Source organism: Pelophylax lessonae (assembly GCF_965119305.1).
Source record: "Pelophylax lessonae genome assembly, chromosome: 2".
Lineage (NCBI taxonomy): Eukaryota > Metazoa > Chordata > Amphibia > Anura > Ranidae > Pelophylax > Pelophylax lessonae.
In genome coordinates this window covers 737,536,702-737,564,400 of record NC_138769.1, presented here as the reverse complement: position 1 = coordinate 737,564,400, position 27,699 = coordinate 737,536,702, and the positions used below count along the sequence as shown (strand labels likewise).

The window sequence follows — 27,699 nt, the reverse complement described above, 5'->3', positions numbered from 1 at the left end:
CTGACCACGCATCCTCCGCTTCCCCCCTCGATGACCGCGCGTCCTCTACTTCCCCCCTCGCTGACCACACGTCCTCCGCTCCCCCCCACCTCGCTGACCGCGCGTCCTCCGCTCCCCATCAGCAGTTGTAATGATGAAGAGTAGATCCGCGTTCTGCGCTCACCCTTCGACCTCCCTTTTAAAAGGTTGACTTGGTAGAAATGTTTCATATTCCAACGCAGCGGCGTTCAGAGACGTCCGGGGCGAATGTTCTCTCCTTTAATTGGTGTTTACAGCAACAAAGGTCAGCCGGCTCCGGCTTGGCACGCGGGCGGCGGGCTTACATATGTCCGAACGCCAGGAGGGGAGCGCGCGTCCTGCCAACTCACCGCGCTTACATCGCCGCATAAAGCCGTGTTTTCACCCGCGCAGATTAACCGTTGTTTATACAGCGGATGAAAAGGGCGTAGTGGGAAAATTACATTTTAAATGTTTTTCCATTAGAGCCGAGCTTTTATCGAACGTGTCCTGGGGTCCAATCCGCCGCAGTTAGTACAGCGGGCGCCATGACTTCCACACCAGGGGGGGCTGTTCATAACAAATTCACATCGCGGCCAGAGACACCGAATGTACCTTCCCTGCGTCACCTACCCAGCGTTCACTCCTTCCTTTTACAGAACTTCCCATCATGTGTAAAGCTCAGGCTATTGTGTGGAATAGAGAAAAATCGAGTGTTCTTAGAGCATTTTCTCTTCTGATCGAATGTTTTTGGGGTCATTTTTTGTTTGAATGTTCTTAGGGTATTTCCTCCTTGGATCGAATGTTCTTAGCATGTTTCCTCCTAGTTATGAATGTTCTTAGGGTATTTCCTCCTTGGATCAAATGTTCTTTGCATATTTCCTCCTAGAATTATATGTTCTTATGGTTTTTACACCTTGGATCGAATGTCCTTAGGGTTTTTCCTCCTAGGTATGAAGCTTCTTTAGGGTTTTTCCTCCTTGGATCAAATGTTCTTAGGGTTTTTCCTCCTTGGATCGAATGTTCTTAGTATGTTTCCTGCAAGGTAAGAATGTTCTTAGGGTATTTCCTCCTTGGATCGAATGTTCTTAGCATATTTCCTCCTTGGATCAAATGTTCTTAGCATATTTCCTCCTAGTATTACATGTTCTTAGGGTTTTTTCTCCTTGCATCGAATGTTCTTAGCATGTCTCCTCCTTGGATTGAATGTTCTTTGCATATTTTCTTCTGGAATTATATGTTCTTAGGGTATTTACTCTTTGGATCGAATGTTCTTAGCATGTTTTCTCCTAGGTATGAATATTCTTAGGGTACTTCCTCCTTGGATCGAATGTTCTTAGGGTATTTCCACCTTGTATCAAATGTTCTTTGCATGTTTCCTCCTAGGTATGAATGTTCTTAGGGTATTTCCTCCTTGGATCGAATGTTATTTGCATATTTCCTCCTAGAATTATATGGTTTTAGGGTTTTTCCTCCTTGGATCGAATGTTCTTTGCATGTTTCCTCCTAGGCATGAATGTTCTTAGGGTATTTCCTCCTTGGATCGCATGTTCTTAGCATGTTTTCTCCTAGGTATGAATATTCTTAGGGTACTGAATATCCATAAGAGTATTTCCTCTTGTGATCGAATGTTCTTCTGGTCTTTTCTCTTCTGAATGAATGTTTTTAGGGTACTTTCCCTTTTTATAGGAAGTTCTTTGGATAATTTCTCTTCTGATCGAACGTTCCCTGTGTATTTTCTGAATGTTCTTACAGATTACACTAGAAATCCTCCCCCATAAATTTCTCTTGGGGCATTAGATGTGTGATGAAGGAGGGGGGGGGGGTGTCTGGAAAGGACGATGGGGACTTGGCTACCCCCCCTTGCATGCTCCTTCATGGCTTTGACCCTTTAAAAATCACTTTAGGCCTGAAGATATTTCAGAACCCCAAAACCCTCTTTTCTGGAAGCAGAGGCCCTGGAGAATAAAATAGGGGCGGTGCCAATTTTCCGAGTCATGGGATATGCGCTCGCGGTTTATAAAGCGCAATTTTTTTCCAGGGGGGTTTAAGTGCTTGGATATAACTTCATTTATCCACCCATTTTTTTTTTTTTTACTAAAACTTTATTTATATTACATAGCAGAACAAGCATCGCCTATATGATATAATGTCTTTGTGACAGGTGCTCTTTACATGACATCAGGGGTCTATTAGACGTCTCGCCTGGCTTACATTGAAGCTAATGGAACACAGATGGTGCTCTGTTAGCCTCCTCCCGTACATGGGACAGTAGAGCAAGTATGTTAGGTCGGGATTCAAGTTTCCTCCCTGGCCACAGTGGTTGGGTAAAGTGACGCCTGAAACCAGAAGAGATGTTATACACTTTGCAGCTAAGGGAGATGAGCCAACAGACGTTCCCCTCCACCTGGTGACACCCGCCATGCCGGTCCCGGGCCCGGACATGGGACAGTAGAGCAAGCATGGTAGGAGGGGGTTCAAGTTTCCTCCCTGGCCACAGCGGCTGGGGAAAGTGACACATGAAACCAGAAGAGATGTTATACACCTTGCGGCTAAGGGAGATGAGCCAACGCACGTTCCCCTCCACCTGGTGACATCCACCATGCCGGTCCCGGGCCCGTACATGGGACAGTAGAGCAAGCATGGTAGATGGGGGTTCAAGTTTCCTCCCTGGCCACAGAGGTCGGGGAAAGTGACGCCCGAAACCAGAAGAGATGTTATAAACTTTGCGGCTAAGGGAGATGAGACAATGGACGTTCCCCTCCACCTAGTGAGACCCGCCATGCCAGTCCTGGACCCATACATGGGACAGTAGGGCAAGCATGTTAGTTGGGGGTTCAAGTTTCCTCCCTGGCCACAGCGGCTGGGACAAGTGACGCCCGAAACCAGAAGAGATGTTATAAACTTTGCGGCTAAGGGAGATGAGCCAACAGACGTTCCCTGGTCTCTCTCCCCTCCACCTGGTGACACCCGCCATGCTGGTCCTGGGCCCGTACATGGGACAGTAGAGCAAGCATGGTTGGTTGGGGTCAAAATTCCTCCCTGGCCACGCCACCCACGGGAAAGTGACACCTAAAACCAGAAGTGATGTTATATACTTTGCGCCTAAAGGAGATGAGCCAACAGACGTTCCCTAGTCCCCCTCCCCTTCACCTGGTAACAGCCACCATTCCAGTCCCGATACCGTGCATGGGACAGCTGATTAAGTGTGGTAGGATGGGGTTCAAGATTCCCTACTGGTCACAGCAGCTGGAGAAAGTGACACCTGAAACCAGAGGTGATGTTATACACCTTGTGGCTAAGGGAGATGAGCCAACAGATGTTCCCTAGTCTCTCTCCCCTCCACCTAGTGACACCCGCCATTCCGGTCCGGATACCGTACATGGGACAGCAGATTAAGTGTGGTAGGATGGGGTTCAAGATTCCCAACTGGCCACAGCAGCTGGAGAAAGTGACACCTAAAACCAGAAGTGATGTTATACACCTTGCAGCTAAGGGAGAGCAGCCAACGGACGTTTCCTGGTCCCCCTCCCCTCCAGAGTAGCACTTTTTAGCACTGAGTAAGAGTGTCCTCCCTCGAAACGCGTTGGCCAGGCATATGTGGATACCATCACGTCACCAACCACCGTAGGAGTATCCTGGCTATCTTGGAGACGATTGGTTCCATTGTCTTTGCATGCGTGCAACTGTCATATGTTTGTGAGTACAAGGCATGTTTCTTTTTTGGATTGTAAATAAACCTTTTTAGTGGTAATGCACGAGGTCGGTGCGCCCGTCTCTTTTTGTTTTCCACCTGGTAGCACCCGCGGTGCCAGTCCCAGGCCCATACATAGGACAGCGGGGCAAGCATGGTAGGAAGGGGTTCAAGATTCCTCCCTGGCCACACCATCTACGGGATAAAGTGACATTATTTACCAAGGGGCTACAGAAGATCAGCCAATGGATGTTTGCTGGTCTCCCTCCCCTTCACCCAGTGACACCCACCATGCCGGTCCCAGGCCCGTACATGGGACAGCGGGCCAATCATGGTAAGAAGGGGTTCAAGATTCCTCCCTGGCCACACCATCCAGGGGATGAAGTGACGTTATTCACCTAGGGGCTACAGAAGATCAGCCAATGGATGTTTGCTGGTCTCCTTCCTCTTCACCCAATGACACCCACCATGCCGGTCCCAGGTCTGTATGTAGGACAGTGGAGCCCAGGAAGCATGGCAGGAGGGGATTCAAGGTTCATCACCCTAGACTTAAATGGGTTTGGCATCAAGCTCAGGTTCGAAGGCTTCTCACTCCTCCACCCAGTGACACCCACCATGCCGATCCCGGGCCCGAACACGGACAGCGGGACAAGCAATGTTAGGAAGGGGTTCAAGATTCCTCCCTGGCCACACCATCCGGGGGATGAAGTGACCTTATTCACCTAGGGGCTACAGAAGATCAGCCAAAGGATGTTTGCTGGTCTCCTTCCTCCTCACCCACCATGCCGGTCCCAAGACTGTAGGTGGGACAGTGGAGTCCAGGAAACATGGCTGGAGGGGATTCAAGGTTCATCACCCTAGACTTAAATGGGTTTGGCATCAAGCTCGGGTTCGAAGGCTTCCCACTCCTCCATCCAGTGACACCCACCATGCCGGTCCCAGGCCCGTACATGGGAAAATGGGGCAAGCATGTTAGGAAGGGGTTCAAGATTCCTCCCTGGTCACACCATCCAGGGGATGAAGTAACATTATTCACCTAGGGGCTACAGAAGATCAGCTAATGGATGTTTGCTGGTCTCCTTCCTCTTCACCCAGTCACACCCACAATGCCGGTCCCAGGCCCGAACACGGGACTGCGGGGCAAGCATGGTAGGAAGGGGTTCAAGATTCCTCCCTGGCCACACCATCCAGGGGATGAAGTGACTTTATTCACCTAGGGGTTACAGAAGATCGGCCAATGGATGTTTGCTGGTCTCCTTCCTCTTCACCCAGTGACTCCCACCATGCCGGTCCCAGGTCTGTAGGAGGGACAGTGGATCCCGGGAATCATGGCAGGAGGGGATTCAAGGTTCATCACCCTAGACTAAAATGGGTTTGGCACCAAGCTCGGGTTCGCAGGCTTCTCACTCCTCCACCCAGTGACACCCACCATGCCGGTCCCAGGCCCGTACATGGGACAACGGGGCAAGCATGGTAGGAAGGGGTTCAAGATTCCCCCCTGGCCACACCATCCAGGGGATGAAGTGACATTATTCACCTAGGGGCTACAGAAGATCAGCCAATGGATGTTTGCTGGTTTCCTTCTTCTTCAACCAGTGACATCCACCATGCCGGTCCCCGGTCTGTAGGTGGGACAGTGGAGCCCAGGTAGCATGGCAGGAGGGGATTCAAGGTTCATCACCCTAGACTAAAATGGGTTTGGCACCAAGCTTGGGTTCGAAGACTTCTCAATCCTCCACCCAGTGACACCCACCATGCCGGTCCCAGGCCCGTACATGGGACAACGGGGCAAGCATGGTAGGAAGGGGTTCAAGATTCCTCCCTGGCCCCACCATCCAGGGGATGAAGTGACGTTATTCACCTAGGGGCTACAGAAGATCAGCCAATGAATGTTTGCTGGTCTCCTTCCTCTTCACCCAGTGACACCCACCATGCCGGTCCCAGGACTGTAGGTGGCACAGTGGAGCCCAGGAAGCATGGCAGGAGGGGATTCAAGGTTCATCACCCTAGACTAAAATGGGTTTGGTACCAAGCTCGGTTTCGAAGGCTTCTCACTCCTCCACCCAGTGACACCCACCATGCCGGTTCCAGGCCGAACACGGGACAGCGAGGCAAGCATGTTAGGAAGGGGTTCAAGATTCCTCCTTGGCCTCACCATCCAGGGGATGAAGTGACCTTATTCACCGAGGGGCTACAGAAGTGCAGCCAATGGATGTTTGCTGTTCTCCTTCCTCTTCACCCAGTGACACCCACCATGCCGGTCCCGGGTCTGTGGGTGGGACAGTGGAGCCTGGGAAGCATGGCTGGAGGGGATTCAAGGTTCATCACCATAGACTGAAATGGGTTTGGTACCAAGCTCGGGTTCGAAGGCTTCTCACTCCTCCACCCAGTGACACCCACCATGCCAGTCTCAAGCCCGTACATTGGACAGCGGGGCAAGCATGGTAGGAAGGGGTTCAAGATTCCTCCCTGGCCACACCATCCAGGAGAAAGTGACACCTGAAACCAGAAGTGATTTTATACACTTTGTGGCTAAGGTATATGAGCCAATAGACATTTGCTGGTCTCCCTCTTCTCCACCCAGTGACACCCACCGTGCCGGTCCCAGGCCCGTACATGGGACAGCGGGGCAAGCATGGTAGGAAGGGGTTCAAGATTCCTCCCTGGCCACACCATCCAGGGGTTGAAGTGATATTATTCACCTAGGGGCTACAGAAGATCAGCCAATGGATGTTTGCTGGTCTCCTTCCTCTTCACCCAATGACACCCACAATGGGGGTAGCAGGCCCGTACATGGGACAGCAGAGCAAGCATGGTAGGAAGGGGTTCAAGATTCCTCCCTGGCCAAACCATCCAGGGGATGAAGTGACATTATTCACCTAGGGGCTACAGAAGATCAGCCAATAAATGTTTGCTGGTCTCCTTCCTTTTCACCCAGTGACACCCACCATGCTGGTCCCAGGACTGTAGGTGGCACAGTGGAGCCCAGGAAGCCTGGCAGGAGGGGATTCAAGGTTCATCACCCTAGACTAAAATGGGTTTGGCACCAAGCTGGGGTTCTAAGGCTTCCCACTCCTCCTCCCAGTGACACTCACCATGCCGGTCCCAGGCCCGTACATGGGACAGTGAGCCAAGCATGTTAGGAAAGGGATTCAAGATTCCTCCCTGGCCTCACCATCCGGGGGATGAAGTGATGTTATTCACCGAGGGGCTACAGAAGATCAGCCAATGGATGTTTGCTGGTCTCCTTCCTCTCCACCCAGTGACACCCACCATGCCAGTCCTAGGTCTGTGGGTGGGACAGTGGAGCCCAGGAAGCATGGCAGGAGGGGATTCAAGGTTCATCACCCTAGACTAAAATGGGTTTGGCACCAAGCTCGGGTTCGAAGGCTTCTCACTCCTCCACCCAGTGACACCCATCATGCCGGTCCCAGGCCCGAACACGGGACAGCGAGGCAAGCATGTTAGGAAGGGGTTCAAGATTCCTCCCTGGCCTCACCATCCGGGGGATGAAGTGATGTTATTCACCTAGGGGCTACAGAAGATCAGCCAATGGATGTTTGCTGGTCTCCTTCCTCCTCACCCACCATGCCGGTCCCAGGACTGTATGTGGGACAGTGGAGCCCAGGAAGCATGGCAGGAGAGGATTCAAGGTTCATCAGCCTAGACTAAAATGGGTTTGCCACCAAGCTCGGGTTCCAAATCTTCTCAATCCTCCACCCAGTGACACCCCCCCATGCTGGTCCCGGGTCTGTGGGTGGGACAGTGGAGCCCGGGAAGCCTGGCAGGAGGGGATTCAAGGTTTGAATGGGTTTGCCACCAAGCTCGGGTTCCAAATCTTCTCAATCCTTCACCCAGTGACACCCACCATGCCGGTCCCGGGTCTGTAGGGGGGACAGTGGAGCCCGGGAAGCATGGCAGGAGGGGATTCAAGGTTTGAATGGGTTTGCCACCAAGCTCGGGTTCGAAGGCTTCCCACTGGTTTCGCTAATCCCGGCTAAAACCAAACCCAGGTGGATTCTCCCGCCCCCACCCAAAACCCTGCACACGTCGCTCACTCTATTGCCACCCTAAGTTCATTGGCCGGGCCACAGACACCCCCCGGGGGGAGATGAACCATTCCCATCCCAGTACTGTACTGTATATCAGACGGGTGTGATGTGATGAATCTGGGGGAGAACGTGAATGATTCCCATCCCTAATTTTAGTGATAAATGATGCTGGAATGAAGCATACCAGAACCCAGGCTGGCTCCATCATAACCGAGCGGCCCGGAGCAGACGCACGCTGTGCGATGTTAATTACATTTATCCCCCCGGGACTCAGCGCAGAATGATTTACAGGTGATAATTCAGCAGCGGTTCTGCGGCGTACATAGAAAAGGAGAGGGGGCTGGGCTGCCTGCAAATGTGCAAAACCAAGATTGTGGGGGGTTGGGTTCATCTGAGGAAGCCTGATGTATAAACTGCCTGTGGGTGCCGGTGATATGTATACTGACATACCGAGAGGGGGGGAGGGGGGTACTGCATGTGCAACCGGAGTCCCCACCACCAGCGACATTGTACTCATAACATCTAATCAACACAAACACGAGAGAGATACAAAGTAACATTGTTTATAAACATTGATCAGACAGGAGATAGAGAGATACAAAGTAACATTGTTTATAAACATTGATCAGACACGAGATAGAGAGATACAAAGTAACATTGTTTATAAACATTGATCAGACGGGAGATAGAGAGATACAAAGTAACATTGTTTATAAACATTGATCAGACGGGAGATAGAGAAATACAAAGTAACATTGTTTATAAACATTGATCAGACAGGAGCTAGAGAGATACAAAGTAACATTGTTTATAAACATTGATCAGACAGGAGATAGAGAGATACAAAGTAACATTGTTTATAAACATTGATCAGACCGGAGATAGAGAGATACAAAGTAACATTGTTTATAAACATTGATCAGACGGGAGACAGAGAGATACAAAGTAACATTGTTTATAAACATTGATCAGACGGGAGATAGAGAGATACAAAGTAACATTGTTTATAAACATTGATCAGACGGGAGACAGAGAGATACAAAGTAACATTGTTTATAAACATTGATCAGACGGGAGATAGAGAAATACAAAGTAACATTGTTTATAAACATTGATCAGACGGGAGATAGAGAAATACAAAGTAACATTGTTTATAAACATTGATCAGACAGGAGCTAGAGAGATACAAAGTAACATTGTTTATAAACATTGCTCAGACGGGAGATAGAGAGATACAAAGTAACATTATTTATAAACATTGATGCAACAGCTGATAGTTTTCTCTATTGGCTAATAAAAAAGTGCCAAAGCTCAAAAATGCCGTATAAAAACGTGCAGAAAGCGCATAAAAACGCACCAGAATTGTGCATAAAAACACGAGAAAAAACGCTGAAAGACGCTACGTTCAGGTGTGAACTCTAAGACTCCATTCACACCAGGGCATTCTGGAATCACAGGTAGAATCAGGCGATTCCGCCCTTGATTCTGGAATTGCAGGTAGAATCAGGCAATTCCGCCCTTGATTCTGGAATCACAGGTAGAATCAGGCGATTCCGCCCTTGATTCTTGAATTGCAGGTAGAATCAGGAGATTCCGCCCTTGATTCCAGAATCGCAGTAAAACACAGGAGGTGTTTGCGATGCCATTTCTTCTTAATGGCACCCCAATTGCGGTGCGATTTTGCAGTGGTTGTTGCACAATAAATTGCGCTGCAATAACAGCAAAATCGAAACGCGCTAAACTTGTCACTCAAAAAGGAGCAGCAGCTTCTTTTGGGAGAAAGCTCCATATGTTACTGTTTGCCGTGAATGCAGTATGATTTACCACGCAACAATAACGACAAAATTGCACCGCGATTGGGGTGCAATTAAGTACTGGCATCGCAAACACCTCCTGTGTTTTGCTGCAATTCTGGAATCAAGGGCGGAATCGCCTGATTCTACCTGCGATTCCAGAACGTCTGGGTGTGAATGGAGCCTGAGAGTTATGGTCAGGTTTAGGCTCCAAGGTTGGGTCAACTCCTCTCCAGAAGGACGACATCACCTTTGTTCCGGCAACATCCAGAGTCACCATATACTCTGGCTCAGAGATGACACATGTAAATCCTGGTGCCTGTGCTGTTCTTGGCTGTGTTCACAAATGTCTGACACAGATCAGCCCCTGCTGCAACCTCTTACTTTGTGACTTACAACAAATTTACAGTGTACAGTCTGATGGGGGAGACTGAGGAAATGCCCCCTCCCCTATCTACAAAGTTACAATGTACTGGGGGAGACTGAGGAAATGCCCCCTCCCCTATCTACAAAGTTACAATGTACAGTCTGATCACTGGGGGGGGGGGGGAGACTGAGGAAATGCTTCCTCCTCCTTCTACAAAGTTACAATGTACAGTCTGATCACTGGGGGAGGAGAGACTGAGGAAATGCCTCCTCCTCCTTCTACAAAGTTACAATGTACAGTCTGATCACTGGGGGAGGGGAGACTGAGGAAATGCTTCCTCCTCCTTCTACAAAGTTACAATGTACAGTCTGATCACTGGGGGAGGAGAGACTGAGGAAATGCCTCCTCCTCCTTCTACAAAGTTACAATGTACAGTCTGATCACTGGGGGAGGGGAGACTGAGGAAATGCTTCCTCCTCCTTCTACAAAGTTACAATGTACAGTCTGATCACTGGGGGAGGAGAGACTGAGGAAATGCCTCCTCCTCCTTCTACAAAGTTACAATGTACAGTCTGATCACTGAGGGAGGGGAGACTGAGGAAATGGCTCCTCCTCCTTCTACAAAGTTACAATGTACAGTCTAAACACTAGGGGGAGGGGAGACTGAGAAAATGCTTTCTCCTCCTTCTACAAAGTTACAATGTACAGTCTGATCACTGGGGGAGGGGAGACTGAGGAAATGTCTCCTCCTCCTTCTACAAAGTTACAATGTACAGTCTGATCACTGGGTGAGGGGAGACTGAGGAAATGCCTCCTCCTCCTCCTGCCTGATTGGATGGAGGGATGGCTGTGTAATGATAAAAGGCGGAGCTTCTATTATAAGTGATGCAGTTGCTGTATGTTGTGCATGTCAGTAGTTAGATATGGATGTGATTGGTGAGAAAGTGATAATCTGTGGGTTGTATAGTGTGGGGTCCTGTACAGTGTGTGGGGTCCTGTATAGTGTGTGGGGTCCTGTATAGTGTGTGGGGTCCTGTATAGTGTGGGGTCCTGTGTAGTGTGGGGGCCCTGTGCCGCCTCTCACTGACTTTCCTTCTCACCTTTTTTCTTTCCAGGGATTCAGTTTTGCTCCGAAAACGGATAGAATGCAGCGGCCTGACCCCCTCCGAGCTCCTGGGACAGCAGATGAGCAGCCTGGCCGCCCCGCTGCCCCCCGACAAACAAGGTCAGTCTGTGGGTGATGCAGGCCCCGCCCCCTGCTGTACCCGATCGGTACTGCCGGGGTGCCCTGCAATACAATGTAAAGTAGTGAGTGTACAGCTTGTATAACAGTGTAAATTTGCTGTCCCCTCAAAATAACTCAACACACAGCCATTAATGTCTAAACCGCTGGCAACAAAAGTGAGTACACCCCTAAGTGACAATGTCCAAATTGGGCCCAATTAGCCATTTTCCCTCCCCGGTGTCATGTGACTCGTTAGTGTTACAAGGTCTCAGGTGTGAATGGGGAGCAGGTGTGTTAAATTTGGTGTTATCGCTCTCACTCTCTCATACTGGTCACTGGAAGTTCAACATGGCACCTCATGGCAAAGAACTCTCTGAGGATCTGAAAATAAGAATTGTTGCTCTACATAAAGATGGCCTAGGCTATAAGAAGATTGACGAGACCCTGAAACTGAGCTGCAGCACGGTGGCCAAGACCATACAGCGGTATAACAGGACAGGTTCCACTCAGAACAGGCCTCGCCATGGTCGATCATAAAATTGAGTGCACGTGCTCAGCGTCATATCCAGAGGTTGTCTTTGGGAAATAGACATATGAGTGCTGCCAGCATTGTTGCAGAGGTTGAAGGGGTGGGGGGCGTCAGCCTGTCAGTGCTCAGACCATACGCCGCACACTGCATCAAATTGGTCTGCATGTCTGTCATCCCAGAAGGAAGCCTCTTCTAAAGATGATGCACAAGAAAGCCTGCAAACAGTTTGCTGAAGACAAGCAGACTAAGGACATGGATTACTGGAACCATCTCCTGTGGTCTGATGAGACCAAGATAAACTTATTTGGTTCAGATGGTGTCAAGCGTGTGTGAGGGCAACCAGGTGAGGAGTACAAAGACAAGTGTGTCTTCCTACAGTCAAGCATGGTGGTGGGAGTGTCATGGTCTGGGGCTGCATGAGTGCTGCCGGCACTGGGGAGCTACAGTTCATTGAGGGAACCATGAATGCCAACATGTACTGTGACATACTGAAGCAGAGCATGATCCCCTCCCTTCAGAGACTGGGCCGCAGGGCAGTATTCCAACATAACGACCCCAAACACCTCCAAGATGACCACTGCCTTGCTAAAGAAGCTGAGGGTAAAGTTGATGGACTGGCCAAGCATGTCTCCAGACCTAAACCCTATTGAGCATCTGTGGGGCATCCTCAAACAGAAGGTGGAGGAGCGCAAGGTCTCTAACATCCACCAGCTCCGTGATGTCATCATGGAGGAGGGGAAGAGGACTGCGGTGGCAACCTGTGAAGCTCTGGTGAACTCCATGCCCAAGAGGGTTAAGGCAGTGCTGGAAAATAATGGTGGCCACACAAAATATTGACACTTTGGGCCCAATTTGGACATTTCCACTTAGGGGTGTACTCACTTTTGTTGCCATGCCAATGGTTTAGACATTAATGGCTGTGTTGAGTTATTTTGAGGGGACAGCAAATTTACACTGTTATACAAGCTGTACACTCACTACTTTACATTGTAGCAAAGTGTCATTTCTTCAGTGTTGTCACATGAAAAGATAGAATAAAATATTTACAAAAATCTGAGGGGTGTACTTACTATTGTGAGATACTGTATTTTGCCCCACGTAAGAGGCTTAGTGATAGACCTCTATGAGTAAGCTCCATGGTCAGGGTGAAATGCTTCGGAACATGGCCTGGGAGGCCACTGTTCAGAGGAAGTGGGTTGAATGATGCTGGCTGTCAGACTGAGGACATCTAGTGGCAAAAAAAATTACTACCTTGGAAGCCTCTGGATTGGAGATGAGAATTGCAGCAAAAGCTTTTTTTTTTTTTTTTCTTTTATCTTATATTGGGCTGTTCATGTTTATTATTTTTTTTTTTGGCTGGGGTTCTGGGGTTCAGCTTTAAGAAAGACTTGGCTTATTGCCTGTAGGCCCTCAGAAAGCCCATAGTGGACAGAAGTTGAACTTTGATACCCTATTTCCGTATTCCTGATCACTGTCCCTCTTTGTGTTGCAGTTGTGATTGTACCGCTTATAGAGCAGGAGAGCGGGCGTGTCCTGTGCGTCATACTGGTAAGTACCGCCCATTATGCACCTCTTTAACTTGATTCAGCAAGATAGTGTAGGCGGGGCCTAGAAAACATCTTACATGGTTGTCTACACCTCTCCTTTAAGCCAAACTCCAGGCCCCCAATCCCACTCCCTCCCCTTAGAGGATCCCCCCAATTATATGTTATGCATTATTCGGTTTCAAATGCATCTTTATGCATTGATATACCTCCTTAGGCACCTGCATGACACCGTACACTCACAGTATGTCCTCAGTCTGTTGCAGGGCATCATTCAATAGAGAAGACTGAGGACATCTTGTGGTGAAAAGGAATTACTGCAGGGTGTGGTGACACCCCCTCAGGCATGGGTCCATGGCACCGTGCACTCACAGTATGTCCTCAGTCTGATGGAGTGTGCCATTCAATACAAAAGACAGAGGAAATTGTGTGGTGAAAAGGGATTACTGCAGGATATGGTGGTACACCCTCAGGGGTGGGACCAGGACACTGTACACTCCCAGTATGCCTCAGTCTTACGACATCTTGTCGTGAAAAGGGATTTCTCTAAGGTGTGCTTGCACCCCCTCAGGGGTGGGTCCATGACACCATGCACTCACAGTATGTCCTCAGTATGAGGCAGGGCATCATTCAACAGAAAAGACGGGGACATCTTGTGGTGGAAGGACATCTTGTGGAGAAAAGGGATTACTACAGGGCGTAGTGATACCCCCTCAGGGGCAAGACCATGGCACGTGCACTGTCAGTATGTCCTCAGTCTGATGACATCTTGTGGTGAAAAGGGATTACTGCAGGGTGTGGTGACACCCCCTCAGGGGTGGGTCCATGACACCGAGCACGACTGTCCTCAGTCGGATGCAGGGCATCATTCAATACAGAAGACTGAGGACATCTTGTGGTAAAAAGGGATTACTGCAGGGTTTAGTGACACCCCCTCACGGGTGGGTCCATGAAACCGAGCACTCACAGTATGTCCTCAGTCTGAGGCAGGGCATCATTCAACAGAAAAGACGGGGACATCTTGTGGTGGGAGGGCATATTGTGGAGAAAAGAGATTACTACAGGGCCTAGTGATACCCCCTCAGGGGCAGGACCATGGCACGTGCACTCTCAGTATGTCCTCAGTCTGATGACATCTTGTGGTGAAAAGGGATTACTGTAAGGTGTGGTGGCACCCCCTCAGGGATGGGACCATAACACTGTGCACTCACAGTATGTCCTCAGTCTGATGCAGGGCATCATTCAATATAGAAGACTGAGGACATCTAGTGGTGAAAAGAGATTCCTGCAGGATGTGGTGACACCCCCTTCTGGGGCGAGACCATGACACTATGCACTCTCAGTGTGTCCTCAGTCTGATGCAGGGCATCATTCAATATAGAAGACTGAGGACATCTTGTGGTGAAAAGAGATTATTACAAGGTGCAGTGACAACCCCCTCTGGGGCGAGACCATGACACTATGCACTCTCAGTATGTCCTCAGTCTGATGCAGGGCATCATTCAATATAGAAGACTGAGGATATCTAGTGGTGAAAAGAGATTCCTGCAGCATGTGGTGAACACCCCTCAGGGGTGGGTCGATGACACTGAGCATTCTCAGTATGTCCTCAGTCTGAGGCAGGGCAACTTTCAACAGAAAAGACGGGGACATCTTATGGTGGGAGGACATCTTGTGGAGAAAAGGGATTTTCTGCTGGGCGTAGTGATACCCCCTCAGGGGCAAGACCATGGCACATGCACTCTCAGTATGTCCTCAGTCTGATGACATCTTGTGGTGAAAAGAGATTACTGTAAGGGGTGGTGGCACTACCTCAGGGATTGGACCATTACACTGTGCACTCACAGTATGTCCTCAGCCTGATGCATGGCGTCATTCAATCTAGAAGACTGAGGACATCTTGTGGTGAAAAGGGATTACTGTAAGGTGTAGTGGCACCCTCTCAGGGGTGGGTCAATGACACAGAGCACTCACAGTATGTCCTCAGTCTGATGCAGGGCATCATTCAATGGAGAAGACTGAGGACATCTTGTGGTGAAAAGGGATTACTGTAAGGTGTGGTGGCACCCCCTCAGGGGTGGGTCTATGACACCGAGCACTCACAGTATATCCTCAGTCTGATGCATGGCGTCATTCAATATAGAAGAATGAGGACATCTTGTGGTGAAAAGGGATTACTGTAAGGAGTGGTGGCACCCCCTCAGGGGTGGGTCAATGGCACTGAGCACTCACAGTATGTCCTCAATCTGATGCACAGCATCATTCAATATAGAAGACTGAGGACATCTTGTTGTAAAAAGGGATTACTGCAGGGTGTGGTGACACCCCCTCAGGGGTGGGTCCATGACACCAAGCCCTCACAGTATGCCCTCAGTCAGATAAAGGGCATCATTTAATGGAGAAGACTGGGGACATCTTGTGGCAAAAAGAGATTATTGCAGGGGACAATGCCGGAGGAGAATTGAATCTTGCAGCTAGAGCTGCTCTTTTAACCTGCAGAGACCATTCTCAAAAGCCAAAACTTTGTCCTGGAGTTGAGATAACTGGCATAGCTGGCAGTGCCATGGACACATAAAGGAGTTGAGGACACTCACCACCCCATTATAACATGTCATTGCCTTCTTCTTGTTCCGGGACGTTTTTGATGGTCGCGGCTCTCTTCTATCCAGCGGTTAGATCACAATAATTAATTTGGACTTAGAGTCGGGATCAGTAGCTGGGAGCCGGTTCTCATCAATCTATAATCCTTTTAATGATGACTTTAATTATCCTCCTCCTCCTCCTTCTCCTCATTATGTCTTTTGTCTCAGAATTCCGCCCTCTGAATAATGAATCATTTATTACATCCGTCTCAATCCCAGGAAATGTCAGAAACGTATTTATCTCTTTTTATTAATTGTGAGAATAAGCAGGCGCACAGCGAGGGAACCCAATCAGACCTCATCCCGTGTTCCTCTATGATGGACGCCCATGTGGGCTGTTGGTGGGATTTTTGGCCTGGAGGACAATCGCAACCAACTGTGTCCTTTGGTATGGACAGATTACCGTGTGCCGGATAAAGTGTGCCACGCAATTCTTTTCCACACTTCTCCTTCATAGGGCAGACCATTGAATTGAATTGGTGGTCCTACAAGCGTGGTCCCGAAACGCAGCCACCATTCATTGCACCTGTAGGTGTGAACCGAGCCTTTCCCCTGTTCACACCTTGAAGCTCCAAAATTCTGGAGGAGAAAAAATCAATTATTCTCTATGGAGACGGCTCACATCTCCACTCCAAGTCACCTGAAACCAAACGCCTGAAGCTCAAGAAAGTTCTGGAGCTTTTTTTTTTTTTTTTTTTGTAGCTCAAATCGGACAGATTTTGGCATTTTTTAAATGTTTTTTTGTTCCATACGAATGCATGGAAACGCTTAATTTGAGTGTTTTACCCTGTTTTGTTGCACGTTTTTGAAAGTTTTTTCTGCACAAATGTGAGAATTAAATAATAATAATACATAATAATCAATATAAATAAAAATACAATGTAATAAAAATAAATAAAATAACCCTAGCATTTTCACTTCAGACACAACGGTTTTAGCTGGGGTATGTTTTTTGCTTTCATAATAATAAAAATACATTAAAATAAATAAAATAACCCTAAGCCTAACCCCTAAGCCTAATATCAACCCCTCACTCTAATCCTAACCTAACCCCTAGCCTAACAAAATAAATAAATAATAATAAGTAAATAAATAATAACAAATAAATTAACCCCTAACCAAAACCTTTACCCCTAACCCTTAACCCTAACCTTAATATTAACCCCTAACCCTAATCCTAACCCTAACCTAACAATATAAATGGTAAAAAAAATAAAAAGTAAATCAATAAATAAAATACATAAATAAATAATCAATAAATAAACAAAATAAATACAAAATAAAAAAAATGATAATAATCAAAAAATAAATAAAATAACCCTAACCTTAATATTAACCCCTAACCCTAATCCTAACCTAACCCCTAGCCTAACAAAATAAATAAATAATAATAAGTAAATAAATAATAACAAATAAATTAACCCCTAACCAAAATCTTTACCCCCCTAAGCCTTAACCCCTTACAAAAAGGTAAATAAATAAATAAATAAAATACATAAATAAATAAACAAAATAAATACAAAATAAAAAATGATAATAATCAAAAAATAAATAAAATAACCCTAGCATTTTCACTTCAGACGCAACGGTTTAGCTGGGGTATGTTTTTTTGCTTTCATAATAATAAAAATACATTAAAATAAATAAAATAACCCTAAGCCCAACCCCCAAGCCTAATATTAACCCCTGACTCTAATCCTAACCTAACCCCTAGCCTAACAAAATAAATAAATAATAATAAGTAAATATATAAAAACAAATAAATTAACCCCTAACCAAAACCTTTACCCCCCTAAGCCTTAACCCCTTACAAAAAGGTAAATAAATAAATAAAATACATAAATAAATAATAAATAAACAAAATAAATACAAAATAAAAAAATGATAATAATAAAAAAAAATAACCCTAACCTTAATATTAACCCCTAACCCTAATCCTAACCTAACCCCTAGCCTAACAAAATAAATAAATAATAATAAGTAAATAAATAATAACAAATAAATTAACCCCTAACCAAAACCTTTACCCCCCTAAGCCTTAACCCCTTACAAAAAGGTAAATAAATAAATAAAATACATAAATAAATAATAAATAAACAAAATAAATACAAAATAAAAAAATGATAATAATAAAAAAATAAAAATAAAATAACCCTAACCTTAATATTAACCCCTAACCCTAATCTTAACCTAACCCTTAGCCTAACAAAATAAATAAATAATAATAAGTAAATAAATAATAACAAATAAATTAACCCCTAACCAAAACCTTTACCCTGGAGACTAGTCAGGATCGAGGGAAAGATGAATGCAGCAATGTACAGAGACATCCTTGACGAAAACCTGCTCCAGAGTGCTGGACCTCAGACTGGGGCGAAGGGTCATCTTCTAACAGGACAACCACCCTAAGCACACAGCCAAGATAACAAAGGAGTGGCTGAGGGACAACTCTGTGAATGTCCATGAGTGGCCCAGCCAAACCCCAGACTTGAGCCGGATTGAACATCTCTGGAGAGATCTGAAAATGGCTGTGCACCAATGCTCCCCATCCAACCTGATGGAGCTGGAGAGGTCCTACAAAAAAGACTGGGAAAAAACTGCCGAGAAATAGGTGTGCCCAGCTTGTAGCATCATACTCAAAAGACTTGAGGCTGTAATTGGTGCCAAAGGCGCTTCACCAAAGTTAAAATACCACATTATGGCCACTAGAGGGCGATGATGATTACAGTAAATAAATATTTTTTTCCTGCATCAGCTCCACCCAGAGCCTGGGACAAGGGGTGGGCAGGAGGGACGGTTGCCCTGGGTGCAATAGTTTATTGCAGGGATTGGGGGGGGCGCCTTAACCCTTCACCTAAGAGAAGGGGGAGCGCAGTTTGACATCCTTGCCCTGGGCGCTGGATGACCTTGTCCCGGGGCTGGCTCCACCTAGTGGCCATAATCAGGTATTTTCCTGATTTGTTTATGTAACGGAACCGCGACCCCACAATGCTTGTGGGCTTCTGTCAGAATACCGATTCCTCCAGTCTGAACATAGATATCAGATATTACAGCCGCCCCCCCCCCCATACAAAACTAGCCGGATCTGGAAAAAAAACAACATTTTATTGAACAGACTCACACACAATATATACCACAGAGGAGGACATCCCCCTCCTGATCAGAATACCTCACCAGGTCAGGTGCCTGATTACATTATCCTATGCAGGTAAAAATTGTGTACAGAGATATAATTAACCTGAACTAATTACCTAGCCATCTGGACAGAAACAATAGGTGAATGGGAATCCACATCTAGACAATGTTATCATTAACATGCTAATTAACTCAGCAACGCAACAAGGCTAAAACTAAAAACATTACACATTATCCTAAGTATAAACACAGCACCCACAGTAGACGATAGGTGAGTTATTCAGCATAATCAACGATGTGTGGAAGACAGGTGGTTGAGCTGATTTTAGCATCTGCTATGAGTCTGACTGTGTGCAGCAGTCTCTTATTAGCAATAGGCAGCTAGGCCTTTAACCATTTCTGGACCGGAAGGATTTTGCGTTATTTTAACGGACAATTTGCACGGTCGTGTGGTGCTGTACCCAAATAAAATTGATTTCCTTTTTTTCCCCCACAAATAGAGCTTTCTTTTGGTGGTTGCCATTTTTTTTTTTGCGCTATAAACAAAAAAAAGAGCGACAATTCTGAAAAAATAAAACAATATTTTTCACATTCTGTTATTTTTCCCACCAAAAAAATCAAAAATCAAAATTTTTTAACATTTTAGGCCAATTTGTTTTCTGCTACATAGTTTTGGTAAAAAAAATCGCAATAAGCGTATTTTGATTAGTTTGCGCAAAAATTATCGCGTCTACAAACTGCGGGAAAGATTTGTAATTTTTATTGTTTTTTTTTTTTTTACTAGTAATGGCGGCGATCTGCGATTTTTAGCGGGACTGCGACATTGCGGCAGACAGATCGGACCCCTAACTGACAACTTTGACACTTTTTGGGGGGAGCAGTGACATTACTACAGTAATCAGTACTAAAAATATGCACTGTCACATAATGACACTGGCAGGGAAGGGGTTAACACCAGGGGGCGATCAAAGGGTTAAGTGTGAGCCTAGGTGAGTGTTTTCTAACTGTATGGGGGAGGGACTTGTGAAATGACCATAGAGACCTGTGATGCTATATAGAAGGATCACAGGTGCTCTGTGATCATTTCAGAGAGAAGAACGGTAATACTGTAATAATGACACTGGCAGGGAAGGGGTTAAGATTGTGGGTGATCAAGGGGTTAAATGTGAGCCTAGGGGAGTGATTCTAACTGTGGGGGGGAGGGGTGGCTTGTGAAATGATCATGTTTTCCTATATAGAAGGATCACAGGCGCTCTGTGATCATTCCAGAGAGAAGAACAGTTGGCCGTGTTTACAACATCCGACCGTCCTTCTCTCTCAGCAGGGAACGATCGCGGGTGTCAGGCGACAATCAGAGCAACCTGACCCATGCCGGCAGCGCACGCTCGCCCCCTAGCTGCAGGCGCCCGACCGACGTAAATCTACGTCGGTTCGCGCAGGAGAGCCACCCTGCCGCAGTAAAAAAAGGCGGCGGGTAGACGGGACGCGGTTAACGGGAACTCTAGGGCGGACTGGAAGGGGTTACATTTCTATCTAAATATAAGAGGATGGAGGCTCTCTGTCCCGTGGGCTGTATGAGCGCCGTGGGCGGTATGAGCGCCGTATTATTAGTCCCATTTTCCTGTATATTCCAGGAATGGCGGGTCTACGGGAGAGAGCACTTTACTGATAATGACCAATATTCCGACCCTCCCATCCCCCACTAAAAGCAAACCTGGGCGGCTAATGTACGGCCCGAGCCGTCTCTGGTAGGTAGAGTGATATTCAGGAATCGCTGCTGATTGAAGATGATGTAGGTCCATCTAATGTGCTTTGCTGCTGTAGTAACTAACAATTTCTAAAGCAGTGAGGCTGCAGAGTAAGCTGATGCAGCTGAAGGGATGTCTCTTTGCTGGATTGGGATGTCTCTTTGCTGAAAATATGAGGCTGTCACTTTGCTGGATTAGGATATTGCTTTGCTGAATATATGAGGCCGTCTCTTTGCTGGATTGGGATGTCTCTTTGCTGAAAGAAGTGGGGCGTTCCTAGAAACTGAAAGCCAATGTCCGAAAGGAGACAGGGCCAGGGATATACGGGCTGGGGAGGGAAGAACTTGCTGCAGCTGCCAATGAGGACGTAGTGCTGGGCTTTCCCAGTAGTGTAATGGAGTCATCCATGATTGAAAGAACTGAAATCCAGTGAATAAAAGGGGAGGGGCCAGGGGCCATCAGGCTGTGAGGAAAGCGCAAGATGATGCTGGATGTCCTCCAGCCTGGAAAGGACATGTTGCAGCTGCCAGTGAGGGTGCAGTGCTGGGCTTGCTTCGTAGTGTCGTGGAATCACTTTGTATAAAAATAAATATGATATAAAATATCACTCTATGATTGAAGGAACTAAAAGCTAATGAAAGGGGCGGGGCCAGGGATTTACAGGCTAGGGAGGAAAGAGCTTGCTGCAGCTGCCAATGAGGATTTAGTGCTGGGCTTTCTTAGTAGTGTAATGGAATCATCTATGATTGAAATATCTGAAATCCATTGAATAAAAGGAGGGGGGGGGGGGCAGGGGCAGTCAGGCTGGGGAGGAGAGAACGAGGATGTCCTCTATCCAGGAAATGACTTGCTGCACCTGCCAGTGAGGGTGCAGTGCTGGGCTTGCATTGTGGTGTTGTGGAATCACCTTGTATTAAAATTTTAAAACAATATGATAGAAAATTTCACTCTATGATTGAAGGAACTGAAAGCCAGTGTATAAAAGGGCGGGGCCTGGAACATTCAGGCTATGGAGGAAAGAGCTTGCTGCAGCTGCCAATGAGGATGTAGTGCTGGGCTTTCTTAGTAGTGTCATGGAATCATTTTGTATTCATTTTTTCCCTAACAATGATATAAAATTTTATTCTATGATTGAAAGAACAGAAATCCAGTGAATGAAAAGAGGGAAGGTGTCCTCTATCCAGGAAATGACTTGCTGTAGCTGCCAGTGAGGGTGCAGTGCTGGGCTTGCTTTCTAGTGTCATGGAATCACCTTGTATAAAATATATATATATATATATATATATATATATATATATATATATAATATCACTCTATGATTTAAGAAAGTGAAAGCCAATGAATGATAGGGTCGGGGCCAAGGATAACGAGGCTAGGAAGTAAAGACCTCGCTGCAGCTGCCAATGAGGATATAGTGTTGGGCTTTCTTAGTAGTGTAATGGAATCATCTGTGACTGAATGAGCTGAAATCCAGTGAATGGAAGGAGGTGGTGGGTTTCCTTCATCTAAGAAATGACTTGCTGCAGCTGCCAGTGAGGATGTAGTGCTGGGCTTGCTTTGTAGTGTCGTGGAACCACCTTGTAGAAAAAAAAAATGATATAAAACATCACTCTGTAATTGAAGGAACTAAAAACCAGTGAATGAAAGGGCAGGGTCTGGGATATACAGTACAGGTTGGAAAGGAAAGAGCTTGCTGCAGCTGCCAATGAGGATGTAGTGCTGGGCTTTCTTAGTAGTGTAATGGAATCAGTCTATATTCATTTTTTTTCTTAACAATGATATAAAATATGACTCCATTATTAAAAGAATGAAAATATAGTGAATGAAAGGGCAGGGTCTGGGACATACAGGCTGGAGAGGAAAGTGCTTGCTGCAGCTGCCAATGAGGATGTAGTGCTGGGCTTTCTTAGTAGTGTAATGAAATCAGCCTATATTCATTTTCTTCCTAATAATGATATAATATTATTCCATGATTAAAAGAATAGAAATCTAGCGAATTACTGAAGTGGGGTTTCCTCCATCCAGGAAATTACATTTTGCACTTGCCAGTGAGGATGTAGTGCTGGGCTTGCTTCATACTGTCGTGGAACCACCTTGTATAAAAAAAAAATAAAATATAAAAACAATGTCATAAAATGTCACTCTATAATTGAAGGAACTAAAAACCAGTGAATGAAAGGGCAGGGTCTGGGACATACAGGCTGGAGAGGAAAGAGCTTGCTGCAGCTGCCAATGAGGATGTAGTGCTGGGCTTTCTTAGTAGTGTAATGGAATCAGCCTATATTCATTTTCTTCCTAACAATGATATAAAATATGACTCCATGATTAAAAGAATAGAAATCTAGCGAATTAATAAAGGGGGGTTTCCTCCATCCAGGAATTTACTTTTTGCACTTGCCAGTGAGAATGTAGTGCTGGGCTTGCTTCGTAGTGTCCTAGAACCACCTTGTGCAGAAAAAGGAAAAATTATGATATAAAATATCACTCTATAATTGAAGGAACTAAAAACCAGTGAATGAAAGGGCAGGGTCTGGGACATACAGGCTGGAGAGGAAAGAGCTTGCTGCAACTGCCAATGAGGATGTAGTGCTGGGCTTTCTTACTAGTGTAATGGAATCAGCCTATATTCATTTTCTTCCTAATAATGATATAAAATTTTATTCCATGATTAAAAGAATAGAAATCTAGCGAATTAATTAAGGGGGGTTTCCTCCATCCAGGAAATTACTTTTTGCACTTGCCAGTGAGGATGTAGTGCTGGGCTTGCTTCGTAGTGTCATGAAACCACCCTGTATAAAAAAAATAAAAAAATAAAAATGACATCATAAAATGTCACTCTATGATTAAAGGACCTAAAAACCAGTGAATGAAAGGGCAGGGTCTGGGATATACAGGCTGGAGAGGAAAGAGCTTGCTGCAGCTGCCAATGAGGATGTAGTGCTGGGCTTTCTTAGTAATGTAATGGAATCAGCCTATAATTATTTTCTTATTAATAATGATATCAAATATTATTCCATGATTAAAAGAATAGAAATCTAGCGAATTAATAAAGGGGGGTTTCCTCCATCCAGGAATTTACTTTTTGCACTTGCCAGTGAGAATGTAGTGCTGGGCTTGCTTCGTAGTGTCGTAGAACCACCTTGTGGAGAAAAAGGAAAAATTATGATATAAAATATCACTCTATAATTGAAGGAACTAAAAACCAGTGAATGAAAGGGCAGGGTCTGGGACATACAGGCTGGAGAGGAAAGAGCTTGCTGCAGCTGCCAATGAGGATGTAGTGCTGGGCTTTCTTAGTAGTGTAATGGAATCAGTCTATATTCATTTTCTTCCTAATAATGATATAAAATTTTATTCCATGATTAAAAGAATAGAAATCTAGCGAATTAAAGGAGGGGGTGTCCTCTATCCAGGAAATTACTGGCTGCAGCTGCCAGTGAGGGTGCAGTGCTGGGCTTGCTTGTTAGCATTATGCAAGCGCCTTACCCCCAAAATACTCTGCTTAGTACTGTAATCACAGAATATTCTCGCTGATCACTAACCAGCAGGAAGAGATACATTGTAAATGATCGACACTTCCTAAGAGCCCTCAGAAAAGCGCTGATCACTTCCCTTAATGAGCCGTTTATCGCAGAGAAAACAAACCGAACATTAGCCGAGAGCGACTCGTGATTTATTCGCATTTATTATTGCGTTATAATAATACAGAATTGCCTGGCCCTGAGCCAGGAGACGGAGCGACTAATTCATCCGCAACATTAAAGAGCGGAAGATACCGTCCTGATGGCTGCCCTGGGCCCGGCTCGTGGTAACGTTCGCTCTGACGCTGGTTTTGTAAAGTGTGATTAATCTCACCAAATGAATTTCCACAATGAAACGTTCCAACGGAGGGAACGCTTCCTGGGATTGGACGCACACTCTGTTTATTGCAGTTAGCCTCCCTCTAAATTATTATTTTATTATTAAAGTGAGAAGTTTTTTGGAATTTTTTAACCCTTGGGAAAGTGTTCTTTGACTCTTACCTACAACAGATTGGGGGGGGGGGGGGGCCAAGGGAACTCTTTATCTGCTAACTATGGTTAGGAGTGAAAATAACAGGGAGAGGAAGAGGGAAGTTGCACCTATGCTCAATAACTGTACAACCTTTTTGGTGCCAGTGTATCAGTGTTTGTTTAGGGGTCTGCATCTCTTTGGGACTCTATTGGTGAGATCTCTGCATCTGCAGTGCCCATTATGAGGGGTTCTCTACCATCCCCGTGCTGAGTTCCCGGGTCTGTACACCTGTTGTGCCCATTATGAGGGGTTCCCACATCCCTGTGCTGAGTTCCTGGGTCTGTACACCTGCTGTGCCCATTATGAGGGGTTCCCACCATCCCTGTGCTATGTTACTGGGTCTGTACACCTGATGTGCCCATAATGAGGGTTTCCCACCATACCTGTGCTATGTTACTGGGTCTGTACACCTGCTGTGCTCATAATGAGGGTTTCCCACCATACCTGTGCTGAGTTCCCGGGTCTGTACACCTTCTGTGCCCATTATTAGGGGTTCACACCATCCCTGTGCTGAGTTCCTGGGTCTGTACACCTGCTGTGCCCATTATGAGGGGTTCCCACCATCCCTGTGCCGAGTTCCTGGTTCTGTACACCTGCTGTGCCTATTATGAGGGGTTCACACCATCCCTGTGCTGAGTTCCTGGGTCTGTACACCTTCTGTGCCCCTTAATAGGGGTTCACACCATCCCTGTGCTGAGTTCCCGGGTCTGTACACCTGCTGTGACCATTATGAGGTATTCCCACCATCCCTGTGCTGAGTTCCTGGGTCAGTACACCTGCTGTGCCCATTATGAGGGGTTCACACCATCCCTGTGCTGAGTTCCCGGGTCTGTACACCTGCTGTGCCCATTATGAGGGGTTCCCACCATCCCTGTGCTGAGTTCCCGGGTCTGTACACCTGCTGTGCCCATTATGAGGGGTCCCCACCAATCTCGATGGAATTGTATTTATTTGTTGTTGTGTAGAATGTACAAAATGGTGGAACAAGACATAGATCTCCTAGTTATGCAGGAACAGAGTCAGAAATTATGAAGGGGAGATCTTACTGTTGAGGTATTGAAGACACAAGGAGTCAGTGCCTATAACCAAAGTACTATTTTTTTTTTTTTTTTTTTGGGGGGGGGGGGCTGATCCTAACACTGCACTACCACCATAGCCTACCCTAGGATTCTGATAATGAGGATTTGATGGGACTGCAGATGTACATTGTATGCCGTGTGTTCATCTGAATTTGTGTTTGTCTTTCAGATGCATTGCAGCACGCTGAGTGATTCTGATGAGCACAATCTTCACACGCTGGAGAAACATGTAAGTCAAAGGGTGGTGATACAGGGGGGCTAATGTGTACCAACTGGATCAGGACTACGTCAATGTGTCCACTTCTATCAGATCTGATAGATCACAGATAGACATGAAACCAGTTCATGATTTGATAAAGGAAGACCTTAAACACATGGGCTTACAATCTAATTTCACAGCCTTTCTCAACCTTGATAACATAGAAAACCCTTTGGAATAACTTTCAGGTTTCTAAGGGGCTCATGCTACTAAATTATTTAATTAGCGCATGGATAGGATTTCGCTCCTTTCACACCTATATGTGTGTATGTGTATATATACATATATGTGTGTGTGTATATATACCCCTATACAGAAGTTCAGATGTCATGCCTGCCTCCAAAGACGTCCACAAAAAAGCCCAATAAACGCCTGAAACAAAAACGCCCAGGTGTGAAAGGAGCGGAGCCACTACCCTGCTCTACTGCAATTCTAAGACAAACGATCTTTTTCTTCTGGCGGTCACCCTGACATAGATGAGTTCTGTCACCCTGGCATAGTAGTCAGAGTCAGTTCACCCTAAACTACATTACAGTCACCCTGACACTTAACACTTTCCCTACAGAAACTAGATTATTGAATCTAACCATAGTGGTATATAGTACCCTAACTACACTGCATATCCCTTTCCTCACACTAATAATTGCTAAATGACACTTTTGCAGCAGGAGTAACAGAAATGCTTCAACTCTCTTCCACAGCCCCTGTATTACAGTGCTAGCGATTTGGCGGGGCTATGTTATATACTGGGGGGCGTATTCACTACTGATAGGCCTCTGGACCCCCTAGTCACTCCAATCACATTCCTAGCATCCTCCTGCCCCCTCAATTGGCTTTTACTGATGTTTCTGGTCCAATCACTGGCTTTTAAAGCCCAGCTCCTGTCCCATTGCATTTTGGTTGGTTCTGGTTGCCGAATTTCGAACAGTCAATGTTCGGGTCGAACCGATGGTCGACCCAAACCGTTCGATCATCCCTAGTGATCAGTGGGAAGAATGCTCCTTACATTGGTGATTAGTGGGAAGAATGCTCCTTACATTGGTGGCCAGTGGGAAGAATGTTCCTTACATTGGTGGTCAGTGAGAAGAATGCTCCTTACATTGGTGGCCAGTGGGAAGAATTCTCTTTACATTGGAGGTCAGTGGGAAGAATGCTCCTTACATTGGAGGCCAGTGGGAAGAATGTTCCTTACATTGGGGATCAGTGGGAAGAATGCTCCTTACATTGGTGGTCAGTGGGAAGAATGTTCCTTACATTGGTGGTCAGTGGGAAGAATGTTCCTTACATTGGAGGTCAGTGGGAAGAATGTTCCTTACATTGGTGATCAGTGGGAAGAATGTCCCTTACATTGGTGGTCAGTGGGAAGAATGTTCCTTACATTGGTGGTCAGTGGGAAGAAGGAGGAGGACACACCCAAGGAGCTCTCTGAGAACCAGCTCTTTTCAAGCCTGGGCCTTGCTTGCTAGCTTGGCCCAGGAACAATGCCTGATCCTGGGGGAGGCCCTGGGAGGGACCCCCCTGATGACACGGGGCCTAGTGAGGAGGAGGTGGAGGACCTGTCTGTGGGTCCAGGCCCCGATGA

At 46.3% G+C, this 27,699-nt stretch overlaps 1 protein-coding gene across 3 annotated transcripts in view; it reads left to right on the top strand.

Annotated features, from left to right (window-relative positions):
* The window catches only part of PDE2A (phosphodiesterase 2A), a 992,945-nt gene that overhangs the window by 737,479 nt on the left and 227,767 nt on the right, over nucleotides 1-27,699 (top strand). For all 3 annotated transcript variants that reach the window (XM_082244574.1, XM_082244575.1, XM_082244576.1), the window contains 3 exons: nucleotides 11,019-11,128; nucleotides 13,150-13,205; nucleotides 26,028-26,087. In XM_082244574.1, coding sequence (XP_082100700.1) covers nucleotides 11,019-11,128; nucleotides 13,150-13,205; nucleotides 26,028-26,087 — 226 coding nt within the window. The remainder of the gene's footprint in view (nucleotides 1-11,018; nucleotides 11,129-13,149; nucleotides 13,206-26,027; nucleotides 26,088-27,699) is intronic.